The sequence below is a fragment of the Danio rerio genome, chromosome 23 (assembly GCF_052040795.2).
Source record: "Danio rerio strain M-AB ecotype USA chromosome 23, GRCz13ab, whole genome shotgun sequence".
Lineage (NCBI taxonomy): Eukaryota > Metazoa > Chordata > Actinopteri > Cypriniformes > Danionidae > Danio > Danio rerio.
Window position 1 is genome coordinate 5,720,001 of NC_141043.1, and position 13,021 is coordinate 5,733,021.

A 13,021-nucleotide genomic window follows, 5' to 3' on the forward strand; every position below is an offset into this window, starting at 1 on the left:
CGGCGCGGCGCTGTTGTGTTTGCCCTGGTGGAGGCCTGTGTTTGGAGTTCTAGAATGCTTGGCGCGACGATTCGGGACACTTCATGTTTCTGCCACATCACTGAGAGTGTCTGGTGTGCCGTGTCGCGGTGCATTCGGTGCATCAGTCAAAGTTAATTCAGTGTGTGTGGTTATTAGTCTCGGTGTACAAACTATACAAAGACAAATGATTTTGTACTGTCTGCTTGGTCTGTGTCCGACTCGTACATGTACGACTGAATGCTCATCCTAGCATAGCTTAGCTTCTCTCTCTCTGTCTGTCAGCTTGTCTGTTGCAAACACAGAGCGTGGGAGCTCTTGGCTCCGCCCCCTTGTTACGTTGGGCGGGAATCTGAAACTTTGAAGCAGCACGCCCCTAAAACAGCAAACTGTGTACACGCCCCCAACATGACACTTTTTAACACATTATAATAAAAACATCTGAACTGTGTGTTGAACTGAACCTAAACTGGCACACTCAGAACAACCATAATATTAATATTAAATCATAAAAAAGGGTAAACTATGTGCCCTTTAATGTGCATTTGTTGGTAGTGAACATGAACAATACCTTTTGTACAGTATTTTTTTCATCAGCAAAGACACGTAGCGCAGACACACACACACATACATAGCGTAGACACGCAGACACACACACACACACACACACACACATAGCGCAGACACACACATCCATAGCGTAGACACAAACACATAGCACAGACACGTAGCGCAGACACACACACACATAGCACAGACACGTAGCACAGACACACACACACACACACACACACACACACAGCACGGACACGTAGCGCAGACACACACACACACACACACATACATAGCGTAGACACGCAGACACACACACACATAGCACAGACACGTAGTGCAGACACACACATACATAGCGTAGACACGCAGACACACACACACATAGCACAGACACGTAGCGCAGACACACACACACACACAGCACAGCACAGACACGTAGCGCAGACACACAGACACACACACACAGCACAGACACGTAGCGCAGACACACACACACACACACACACAGCACAGACACGTAACGCAGACACACACACACACACTTATACATAGCATTGACACGCAGACACACACACACACACATAGCACAGACACGTAGCGTAGACACACACACACACACACACATATACACACATAGCACAGACATAGCACAGACACGTAGCGCAGACACACACACACATAGCGTAGACACACACACACACACATAGCACAGACACGTAGCGCAGACACAGACATACATAGTGTAGACACACACACACACACACAAACATATCACAGACACGTAGCGCAGACACACACACATACATAGCGTAAACACGCAGACACACACACACACACACACACACATACATATCGCAGACACACACACACAAACACACATACACATACATATCGCAGACACGCGCACACAAACACACACACACACACAGAGAGACAGTGAGAGAGACACGCAGCTGTGCTGATGAAGTGAATCTTAAGTGAATCGCTGTACTTCATTATACACGTGCACACGTTTTAAAACATGTTAAACTTGTAAAACTCACTCTTGATCACGTCTGATGATGATTGATGATCCTAGCAAACTGAACAGACCCTTTATTCCCTGTTGCTTTGCGCTCGTCCTGTCTTGTGAATATGATTATTTGCGTTACTACGGAGATTTGTTAATTAGCGCAGCTGTCAATCAATATTGGTGGGCGGGGGGACCGCACTCCTACGTCAAGTTGCGGTCGATCTGAAAACCGCTCCAATTGGTCCACTGTTTTTATGTTGTTAAATTAAAAAAAAAAAGGACTGGGTGTGTTTATTTCTACCCAATATGACAGTATATATACTATACTTACTCGCATGTATGTCCAAACTGCTTTAAAAGTAGATTTTTCACCAAAGGTGCCCTTTAAATTCATTTTGGAATAAGGCTGTAACATAAAAATTGTGAAAAAAAGTGAAGTGCTATGAATACTTTCCTGATGCACCGTATAAAGAGAAATTACAAATTGCTGTTATATGTTGATGTCTTTAGGTCTGTTGTGGAATTTGTCTTCAGCGGATACACTGAAACCAGACCTGATCACGAATGCTATGCCTTTGCTGACAGAAAACGTTGTGGTGCCGTACAATATTTGGCGTGAGGGCAACAAACACGTTGACCCTGAAGTTTTTGAAAACACTACCGGCTGTTTAAGGTGAGCTCAGTGACATCCAAACAAATAAAGAATCGATATAAAGTTTTTTTTTTTCTTCACTAAAATCACAAAGGACTCGATTTTTGAGCTAAAAAAATCTAATTTAATGTTCTGCTGAAGAAAAAAAGGACATCAATTACTTAATTTCTTCAGTAGAGCAGTATAATAATGATATGAAGATGAGTAACTAACCGCAATGTTTCTTTTTTGTATAGTTATCTCTTTAAATGTTTAATTTTCCTTAAAAAACGGCCCACAAAACACTTTAAAAGTAACAATACAGCACAGTTCTGCATTTCAAGATGTATGTTAGCCTTGTGTGATGAATGGAGACAATTCTATACGCTCCACAGAAAAGCTGATAATAGCTATACTGTTTGACTAACATGAGGGAGAGTAAACAACACTGTCAAACGAATAGCCTTGTTTTCACCTCATTGTTTACTTAATACCTGGAAAGAAATCAGACCGTGAAGTCAACATACATCAGTCTTTCATTTCAATCATCACCTTCTGGCACACACAACTCATTTGTCAACCTATTTGTCAACCTAACACCACACAATTCCCTACATGCTTTCAGATAGCCTTAAATAATTACTCTTGTAGCACTTTAGCTGTTTCCATCCACCTACAAGTCATGTGAAAGAGTTGGGACATGCAATTAAATTCTATATAAGGACATTAAAAAAAGTCTGATCGTTGGCAGGTCTTAAAATTGGGAAAATCCAAAAATGAACAACAACTTAAGTTAACAGATTTTCAGCAGAAGGTTTGTTGGTCTAGAGCTTCAGGTGTGAACACAATAGCCGCGCTTCCACTATCGCGCCTAAAGCGAGCAGGCCAGGGCCAGTAGTGTTTCCCTAGTCACTTCCGGGGCCTGATTGGGCCAAAGTGGGGCTTCCTTTTTCGCCCCGCCGAATACCTTGGCCAAAGAGGGCCAACTGGGTATTTGGGGCAGAGTAAAAAGAGTGGCAGACTTTGCCCAGGTCTGGTAAAGATAGCGTGCTGCCATTCCACTCGTTTTCAAAACAAATAAATAAATAAGGGAAAAAGGGAAAGAAAAACATTTAGCTGGTCAGTTTAAGATAGGCTATTCCATGTTTATGATCGCCCTTATGTGTCTCTTTTAAATGTGAGGCTGTTGCATAAATTAATAAAGTAGTTTTAATTTAATACGTGACATTTCAGCTGTGTCCTCCTTGACTTTTTTAGGATTGCATAATAATCTTTACATCACATTACATAATAATCTTTACATCATAATATAATAATCTTTACATCACATTACATCACATTAATCTTTACATTAAAGATACAGCTGCCAGTAAAGGTTGCCAAGAGTTTTCATCTAGTTTAAAAGGTGTGTTTGTGCATGATACGTGCGCATTAGATACCTGTATGTGTGTGAGAGAGAGACCGGGCAAAAGAGCGCTCGCTTGACAGCTCTGTTGATGCCGCAAGCGGCTTCTTTCTTTCTTTCTTTCTTTCTTAATTTATTCTTTTTGCTTATTTATTTTTTTTTCTCTCTCTGGAAAGAAGCACAGAGAAGGAATCTTGTTCTCTCTCTTTCTATCTATCTATCTATCTATCTATCTATCTATCTATCTATCTATCTATCTATCTATCTATCTATCTATCTATCATCTTTCTTTCTTTTCTTATTCTATTCTTTTTGCTTATTTATTTTTTTCTCTCTCTCTGGAAAGAAGCACAGAGAAATCTTGTTCTCTTTCTTTCTTTCTTTCTTTCTTTCTTTCTTTCTTTCTTTCTTTCTTTCTTTCTTTCTTTCTTTCTTTCTTTCTTTCTTTCTTTCTTTCTTTCGGGGATAATACAAAATATGAATACTACAGAAAGACATAAAACTTTACAAATTATGTGTCCACTTTTGTAGGCTCAATAGCGTCATATGTAAATAAAATGTTCTAAACTATATTGAAATCATTGAAGTGATTACAAATATCGGATATAATAAAATCACATTAAATAAATAAAGCAATATAAAACAAACAAAAGGTATAACAATTTAGGTATACAATAAAAATTCATTCAACCATTTCAAACCATTTAAACTTTCATTTTACAAAGGTCTCTCTGAAAAAAAAAAAAATTATACAAACGGAGGAGTTTTGTAATATTACTTATAAACTATTTGGATACGATCAAATTAATCAAATCGTGCAAACAGAGTATTTTTAAGCGAGTGAAACTACCTTTTTTGCCAAAGGTAATTCACCTTTGCTGAATAAATGAACTGAAGATAATTAACAAATATGTGAATGGACAACTAGTATATCTCATTAGCTCTCAAAAGTCAAACATCTTCTAAAAAAAGTCTATATTTGAAATGATTTAGTATATATGATTTAGTCTCCTCCAACTGTATCGCACAATTTCCTTTCTCAAGCATCAGTCATGTGACTCCAAACACAAGATAATATGACTGAATTTGTGTCGTCTGCCATTCTGTGGCACAACTTATTTGCTAATGGCGAGTTCAGACTATGATTTTAGCCCCAATTGTGACTCACCGACAGGTTTTGAGAAATCGCAGACAAATGGCTGAAATCGCAGGCAATTGGTGCTCGTGCACGTGAGTGACAATCACACAGTATGAACTATTAAAGACGCCATCTGAGAGAATCGCCGATTAGAGGAAATGTGATATGTGAGATATTTGGCGTGCTAAATATTTGGAGCTGTCTGCGATTCAAATCATGTCATGTGAAATAAGTTTTGACTGAAAATAACATCGGCGACCACCTACAGCCAAAGAGAGAGCAGCATTCACTTGTGTGTGTGTACCTGCAGGCCAGCGGGAGGTTGAGGGAGAAGTTAAAAGCGCTCATTTTCGGTTTTTTGGACCCAAAAAATGGATGAAAAACTAGTGGAGGTTTGACAGGAGCACCCATGTCTGTTTGACGTTTCATACAGAAACTTAAAAAAGAAAGTTGAGGAGAAATTGCTAATTCCCTTCAAACTCAGGTGGGCAAATATGTACATTTTCTACCACATTAAAGGCTTCTTTCTCGTTATGTAGTTAATAACAAAAGATATACTGCATGTTTTTGGCTTTGATACACAGTTTGGACAAAGTTGTCGGCGATTCTTCCTATTGTAAAGTCATGCAATGTGAAACCCCCTGTCCCTGATCTATCTTGCAGTGTAAACAATACAGCGACAAAACGCTAGCCCAGATAGTCATGCAGTGTGAAAACATCTGGGACACGACTACTTTAAAAATCATGCAGTCGGATCTTGGCGTAAGGGAAATGAAATAAAAAAGCAAGCTTGCGGAAATCATAATTTTTTACAATTTCTCTCACAAATATTTTTGTTTTTACCCATTCTCTTAAAATTGGAAACTTTTTTGTGTGGTACTTTCATTTAGTATAAAGTAAATCCACAACTTTGAATAAAGACATAGCTTATGACAACTTGGCACACATATAATGATTGTTTTTCTGTCTGTTTTCAATGCTAAGTACTGGTGTGTTCTCATAGAAACCTCAGCTGTGCCAGTGATTCAGAAAGGATTTCTATGAGGAGCTGCCCACGACTTATCGACTCCCTCGTGACTTACATTCAGACGCAGGTGGAACGAGGAGAGCTGGATGACAAGGTGATCCTACTTTTATTGCTGATACAGGAAAATAGACAGACATCTATGCCCTTAGACTAAATGCAAAAACCATTGACGTGTCTCTAATATTAATTTAATTTTTAGTACAAATAAATGTAGATATTACATTACGTAGTTTGCAGTAGCATTAAAAAAGTTTCACCAATCAATATATTTGTTTTATACACTACTATTTGTATATTACTATTACATCCACAAACTTTTGACCAGTTTAATTTTATTAAAGGGAAAGTTCACACACAATTCAACCATCATTTACTCACCCTTCACTTGTTCAAAATTTGAGTTTTTTGTGTGTTAAACAGAAAAGATGATTAAAATAAATGCTAGTTGTTTGGAAATATTAGCTATGTTTCCATCCAAAAATGCGAATTAACTTTATGCGCAAAACTGAATGAATCTCCATTATGAACGACTCATTCACTTAAGCAATTAGCTGACAATAATACAAGTTTCTAGCACCACAGCGTCTTGTTGTCATATTTATATTTCATTGCTTGCTGATTTTATTCAACAAAACTAGCATAAGCCTAGTATTTAGTGCGAGTTGGTGCTACTTTGCCCTGTGGTCAGTGCAGTAAGTGACTTTATCATCATCAATAACGTTACATGTTGAGCACATAAGTTCTTAACATACAAAAAAATTAATTCCTACCTATGAAATGCTCTGCCGTTGTGCTTTGTTTTCTTTGTTTGCTTGTTACTACAACCGTACACAGCGCTAAAGTCCAGCATCTTCACGTTGGCACACTGTCTTGACTAGTGCGGTTGAATGACATTTGTGCTGGGAGACCTTAACTAGTGTGGCGGCGCTATCGATGTGATGTCTTGTGTATATATCGATGACTTTTAACAAAGTATTAAGTTCAAAAAACGTGATTTAATTATTGAATTGACATTTTTAAAAATATTTGTCAATGCCATTATATGATAAGTACTGTACTTTTCATTTTATACATAAAAATGGTTCCCGAGCAGAAATGTGTGCATCACAGACCAGCTCTGCTGTGTTTAGTTCCAGTGATCATTTGTTTTTGAACTAATAGTTTGAGTAAGCAAGTCAGTGTTCGACTAACACAGATACTTGATTCCTTTGTAAATAAATAAGATGTTTTGAATCTTTCAAATAGATACTGTATGAATTAATATAGATATCTAATCTCAGATCTATCTTTTAAATGTTTGGTAACACTTTATTTTGATGGATTGGGTATTAGTAGACTGTCTGCTTAATATCTGTTGATACTGCTCCTTCAACATTCATTTCACTGACTATAAGAAACTTTGTAAGTACAAGTCAACTTACACTAACCCTAACCCCAACCTAACAGTCTACTTATAATCTAACGAGAATTAGTTGGCATGTTGATGCAATGTAACTTAAATTCAACAAACGGACCATCAAATTAAAGTGTAACCGAATATTTTCTATTCGCCTTTTTCTCCATGTACGAGTGGGCACAGCCATTTGAATCTTTTTGGCTCGAGACTTTCAGTCTCATTCACTTCCATTCATTTTTAGATGTTAGAAACAGCTTGTTCTGCTGCTTGATGATGCAAACTGATTTTGATCTGTATAATCATGCAAACACTTGTTTGTAGAGCAAGCAGTTTCTGTATGTATATATATATATATATATATATATATATATATATATATATATATATATATATATATATATATATATATACACATATATATACATATATATATATATATATATACATATATATATATATATATATACATATATATATATATATATATACATATATATATATATATATACATATATATATATATATACATATATATATATATATACATATATATATATATATACATATATATATATATATATATATATATATATATACATATATATATATATATATACATATATATATATATATATATACATATATATATATATATATATATATATATATATATATATATATATATATATATATATATATATATATATATATATATATATATATATATATATATATACATACAACAGTTCTGTCTGGTTCTCAAATCTGATTGGCTGATAGCCGTAATATTTAAGTAATATCAGCACCCGTACAGCCTCTTTACTCTTTGTGTATTACTCCGCCCACATACAGCAGCAAAAAGCAGACACCACAGATCTAAAGTTTAAAAGATGCTTGCTCAGCTGTTTAACTGTCAGCTTATGATTTAAATCCAACGCGGAAGAAAGTAGTTCCTCATACAAAACGGTTTTTGAGACTCTCCATGTTTGATTTTGTTTTAATATACACAATTATGCTGTCAAACTGTTGTATAAACAAAATATCACCCTCGTAGCAGTGCGATATGGCTGTATATCGGCACTGGTGGGAGCAATAAGGCACTCTGCCTGCAGCCTCGTCCCAACGCACGCCTCCTACCAGTGCCGATATACTGCCATATCGCACTGCTACTCGTGTGATTGAGATATATATATTATTATTATTTTTATTTATTTATTTTTTTTCCTCCCAAAGGTGACTGAATCGGAAGTTCTAAAACAATCACAAAAACTAGCAAACTTCTGCATTGAAAAATAAGGTCAATAGAATGACATACAATATTGTATTTGTGTATATAGTCAGTACTAAAGACAAAACTGGATGGGGGGTATTGTGTATAGTCAACTAAATATAATTTGGTTGACATGTTGTTTTGTGATTTTAAATGTCTTAAAATGTGTGGTTAGATTATTTTTATTGTGGGGGCAAAACATACTGCAATGTAATGCAATGATGAAAGAGAGATACAATCAAATGCCCCAAAAAGCCTGATTTAAGATCACATTTGATCAATTGTAACACATATTTTTTTTTCTAAAATTATAATGAATGGATGATTTAAAATTGAGATAAGCTTCAGTTGGGTACGTTTTATTTTAAAATATTACAATATTATTGTAAGAGTAGCAAATCACATGAAGCTTGGCCTGAAGAGAGAAGTTTTTATGATGATTTATAGGTGACACCGTTTCTAGAAAGTGAAAGGTCTTTTTATTATCAAAGCCACATCGTAAACTATACAGTAAATCAAAAGGCATTCTGTAAAACAGGTTGATCACGATTTAGATTGTGTATTAAATATAGCGAATATGCTTTAGTTTTAAATACGCAGTAATTTTGATAAGCAAAAATCCCAAAATGTCTGCAAACGTGTAGTGCACCGACTGAAAGTGACCTCATTGACCTTTTATGTGTTTGTTTTGGTGATGCTGGGAGCAGTCTGTGGAAAACTGCGTCTGCATTCTGCATAACCTGAGCTACCAGCTGATTCCGGATCACTTCAAACAGGACACAGTCCAACAAGAGAACAGCAAAAAGAGCATCTTCAGCCCCAAGGCCAAAGTCAAAAAGGTACTGAGCTGTTCCTGATGAAACCACTTATACAATATGAATGCTGGTTAAAAGGTACTGATGTAAATTTAAGTATTCATTATTATTACAATCATGTATACTGTTTCCCGTATCGTTTGAGAAGTGTGAGTGGTCTGAATCGGGCTCAGGCACAGTTCACTTGGTCGGCCCTGGCCCGGTTGGAAGAGGTGTGCCAGAGCGCAGTTCACTTAGGCTCAGGCGTGGTACGCTTGTAGTGTGAGTGCAAAGCATGCTTGAGCTCGAAACTGAAGATGAGACGTAACATTTACAGGATTGTTTTATATGGATATATTAATCATTCTTACTGTTCAATGAACTCAAACTGTCGTAGATTATTAAAGATGCAAACCCCTCACTGCAGGACAGCTGCACCTTCAGCAAACCTCCTAATACCTGCAGCACGAGGACTTAATGATTGTTTATGAGCGTCAAAATTGGATGATCTGTTCGGTGAAATATTTGACTGCGTGTCACCGCATATCAAACAATATAACTACAGAAATCTCCACTGTCAGATGTATTATCTGACGCTAGCATGCCTAGGCCCGGGTCGGGGGAGACGGGAGGAGGGGGGGGCAAGCATGCTTTGGCCCGATTCAATGCAACTGTACATAGTGTGTGTACGCCCTTAGACTTTAAAATATTATTTATGTAATGATCTGAGTGGGGATCGAACCCGGGTCTACGGTGTGGTTAGCAGTAGTTCTCACTAGATGAGTTAAGTCAGCAACTAGTGGCCCAAGAGCAGAGGAGGAACTAAGTTAGTCCACAACTACTGAATTTCAAAAAAATAATATAGTCTTTACTGAGGTAAATTTGACAAAAAAGAGAGATAATATCCAGGGCCGGAGCAAGCTGAACTGCCGCTCTAGGCAAAGGACGGTCACGCCGCCCTCAAACCTAAAGTGAAACCGGGGTGGTCCGCCCTAGACGCGGCTATAACTGAGGCGCGGGTGGCGAGGGTAGTTTAGGGGACGCCACCCTCTCTATTCTGCCGTGCTAGACGCGGATGTAACTGAGGCGCGGGTGGCGAGGATAGTTTCGGGGACGCCGCTCTCTATATTCTGCCACCCTAGACGCGGATGAGGGCGCGGGTGGCGAGGGTAGTTTCAGGGACGCCGCCCTCTCTATTCTGCCGCCCTAGACGACCGCCTAGGTCGCCTCTATGGAAGCGCCGGCCCTGAGAATATCTCTCTACAGCCAGGGTTGAAAAAGTACAACAAAAATAGGAAAGCCGAGCTTCCTGAAAATACATACAAAATAAAATAGACACGAGGGTCTCATAACAATCAAACAGCAAAATAGCAAGCAAAAAAGTCTTGAGAACAACTTAACTGGAAACTGGACGAGGCAGCAAGAGATTGGGTTCAGGACTGAACATAGAGCAGGATACAAAGCAGTCTTATATAGAGCAAAGAACAGGTGGTGGTGATTACGCTGATTACAGGAGAGTTTAGAGGAACAAGAGTCACTACTGCCATCTAATGTTGAGGAGTATAGGGCAATATGTGCGCCCCCTGGTGGGTTGGAGGATGTGATAAAGTGCTGAGATATTACAATTTAGTCATACTCAAGTCTTCTGAATTATTGTAGTTTGTCAAGTTTCAGTCAACTAAATTTCATACAAGTTTAGTTAACTATATCTACTTTAGATTTAGTTGACTAAAATCTAAATTACAATATATTAATTAGGCATATCTCTAAAGTTTCTAAGGTTATCATTTACACTACATGACTAAAGGTGTTAAAACTGATCCAATGTGTAAGAGCAACAAATAATAACTTGATGAATAATAACTTCTCTGAAAGTAAAAAAAAAAAGGTCAAGATGCTCCAGGATTGGCCAGCCCAGTCAACAGATGTAAACATTATTGAGCATGTCTGGGGTAAGATAAAGGAGGAGGCATTAGAGATGAATCTAAAGGGTCTAGAACTCTGGGAGTCCTGCAAGAATGCTTTCTTTGCCATTCCAGATGACTTAACTAAGTGATTTGAGTCATTGCAGAGATGTATTGATGCAGTTGTCCAAGCTCTTGGGGTCATACACAATATTTTTTTTTCCACTGTACTATGATTTTTATTGTACATAATTTCTGTTAAGTGATTTTGATCCCGCCCCAAAAATCATTTTAAACCCAGAAGCTGAAATTATCCAGTTTACCCCACAGTTAAAGCTAACAAGTGCTAACATTGTCTTAACTGATGCTCAACACACACAAATCTGTTAAAATCTCAAAAAGTACTCAAGGGTTTCGTGAACCTTTAAATCTGCTTATGTTGTTAGTAGTTTGCATGGAATTATCATTGGTTCTGCTCATTCACAACAGATTTTGTGCTGGTTAAGGGATAATTCACTGAAGGATTCATTGCTCAACAACATTTGTTTACCCTCTTCTTGTTTCAAACCTGTACACGTTTTTTTCTGTTGAACACAAAAGAAGATATTTTGAAGAATGTTGGGAATCTGGTTTCCCTTTGACTCCCATTGTAGTTCCCACGAAGTTTTCAGAATATCTTTTGTGCCGTGTTCAACAGAAAAAAGAAACTCATGCAGGTTTGGAAGAACTTGCATATTTAAATGCATAATAGAGTTGTTGTTTTTTTTCTTTTCTTTTGTATATATGCATACTAAAGAGAAAACCAGGAATGACTCATTAGTGTTGATGGATATGGCTAAATAAGAACAAGCCTGTAGTAATATAAATATAACTTGCTTAATCCTGATATATTAGTGTCACTTATAATAAGTGGACTTGGCAACATTTCAAAAGCAGTGTGAGACATCTCTTTCAACAAACAAAACAAGACGTCTTGTTATGTAACACACACACACACACACACACACGCTATCGTTTATTTTTTTTAAATACATTTTTTTCTGCTCACCAAGTCTATATTTATTTCTTCCAAAGTAGAGCAAACAGTACAGTTTTGAAATATTTGCCCTATTTAAAGTGACTGTTTTCTATTTGTATTTATTGTAAAATGTAATGTATTCCTGTGTTTTTAAAGCTGATTTTCTTAGCGTCAATACTCCAGTCACATGATCCACCAGAAATCATTCTAATATTTTGATTTGCTGCTCAAAAACTTTTAAAATATGAATTATTCATTCATTCATTCATTTCCATCAGCTAAGTCTCTTATTCATTAGGATTTGCCACTCCAGAACAAACCACCAACCATTCTGGCATGTTTCATGCAGCGGATGCCCTTTCAGCTGCAACCCATCACTGAGAAATGCCCATGCACATTCACACACTCATACACTATGGCCAATTTTGTTTACCCAATTCACTTATAGCTAATGTCTTAGGACTCTGGGGGAAACTGGAGCACCCGGGGGAAACCCATGCGAACATGGGAAGAACATGCAAACTCCACAGTGAAATGCCAACTGGCCCAGCCGGGACTAAAACCTGCGACCTTCTTGCTGTAAGGTGACAGTGAGACTACTGAACAGCTATGGGACCTAATTAATTCATTAATAATAATAATTAATATTTTGTACACATATATATATATATATATATATATATATATATATATATATATATATATATATATATATATATATATATATATATATATATATATATATACATGTACATCTTCTTCTTATTCATTGGCCTTAGTCCCATATGGTTGCAGGGTCGGCTCTTTGGAACAAGTCCACCATTTAGACTTGTCCATATGATAACGACTTTTT

General features: G+C 37.0%; 1 protein-coding gene across 5 annotated transcripts in view; it reads left to right on the forward strand.

Annotated features, from left to right (window-relative positions):
- pkp1a (plakophilin 1a) overlaps window positions 1-13,021 on the forward strand; it is a 52,772-nt gene that overhangs the window by 23,801 nt on the left and 15,950 nt on the right. For 3 of the 5 annotated variants that reach the window (XM_087306502.1, XM_087306501.1, XM_087306503.1), the window contains exons 6-8: window positions 2,096-2,258; window positions 5,763-5,880; window positions 9,160-9,291. In XM_087306502.1, coding sequence (XP_087162628.1) covers window positions 2,096-2,258; window positions 5,763-5,880; window positions 9,160-9,291 — 413 coding nt within the window. Of the gene's footprint in view, window positions 1-2,095; window positions 3,499-3,566; window positions 5,881-9,159; window positions 10,275-10,346; window positions 10,623-13,021 lie in introns of those variants that run through there. The other 2 variants (XR_015523116.1, XR_015523117.1) reach the window with 2 other exon arrangements.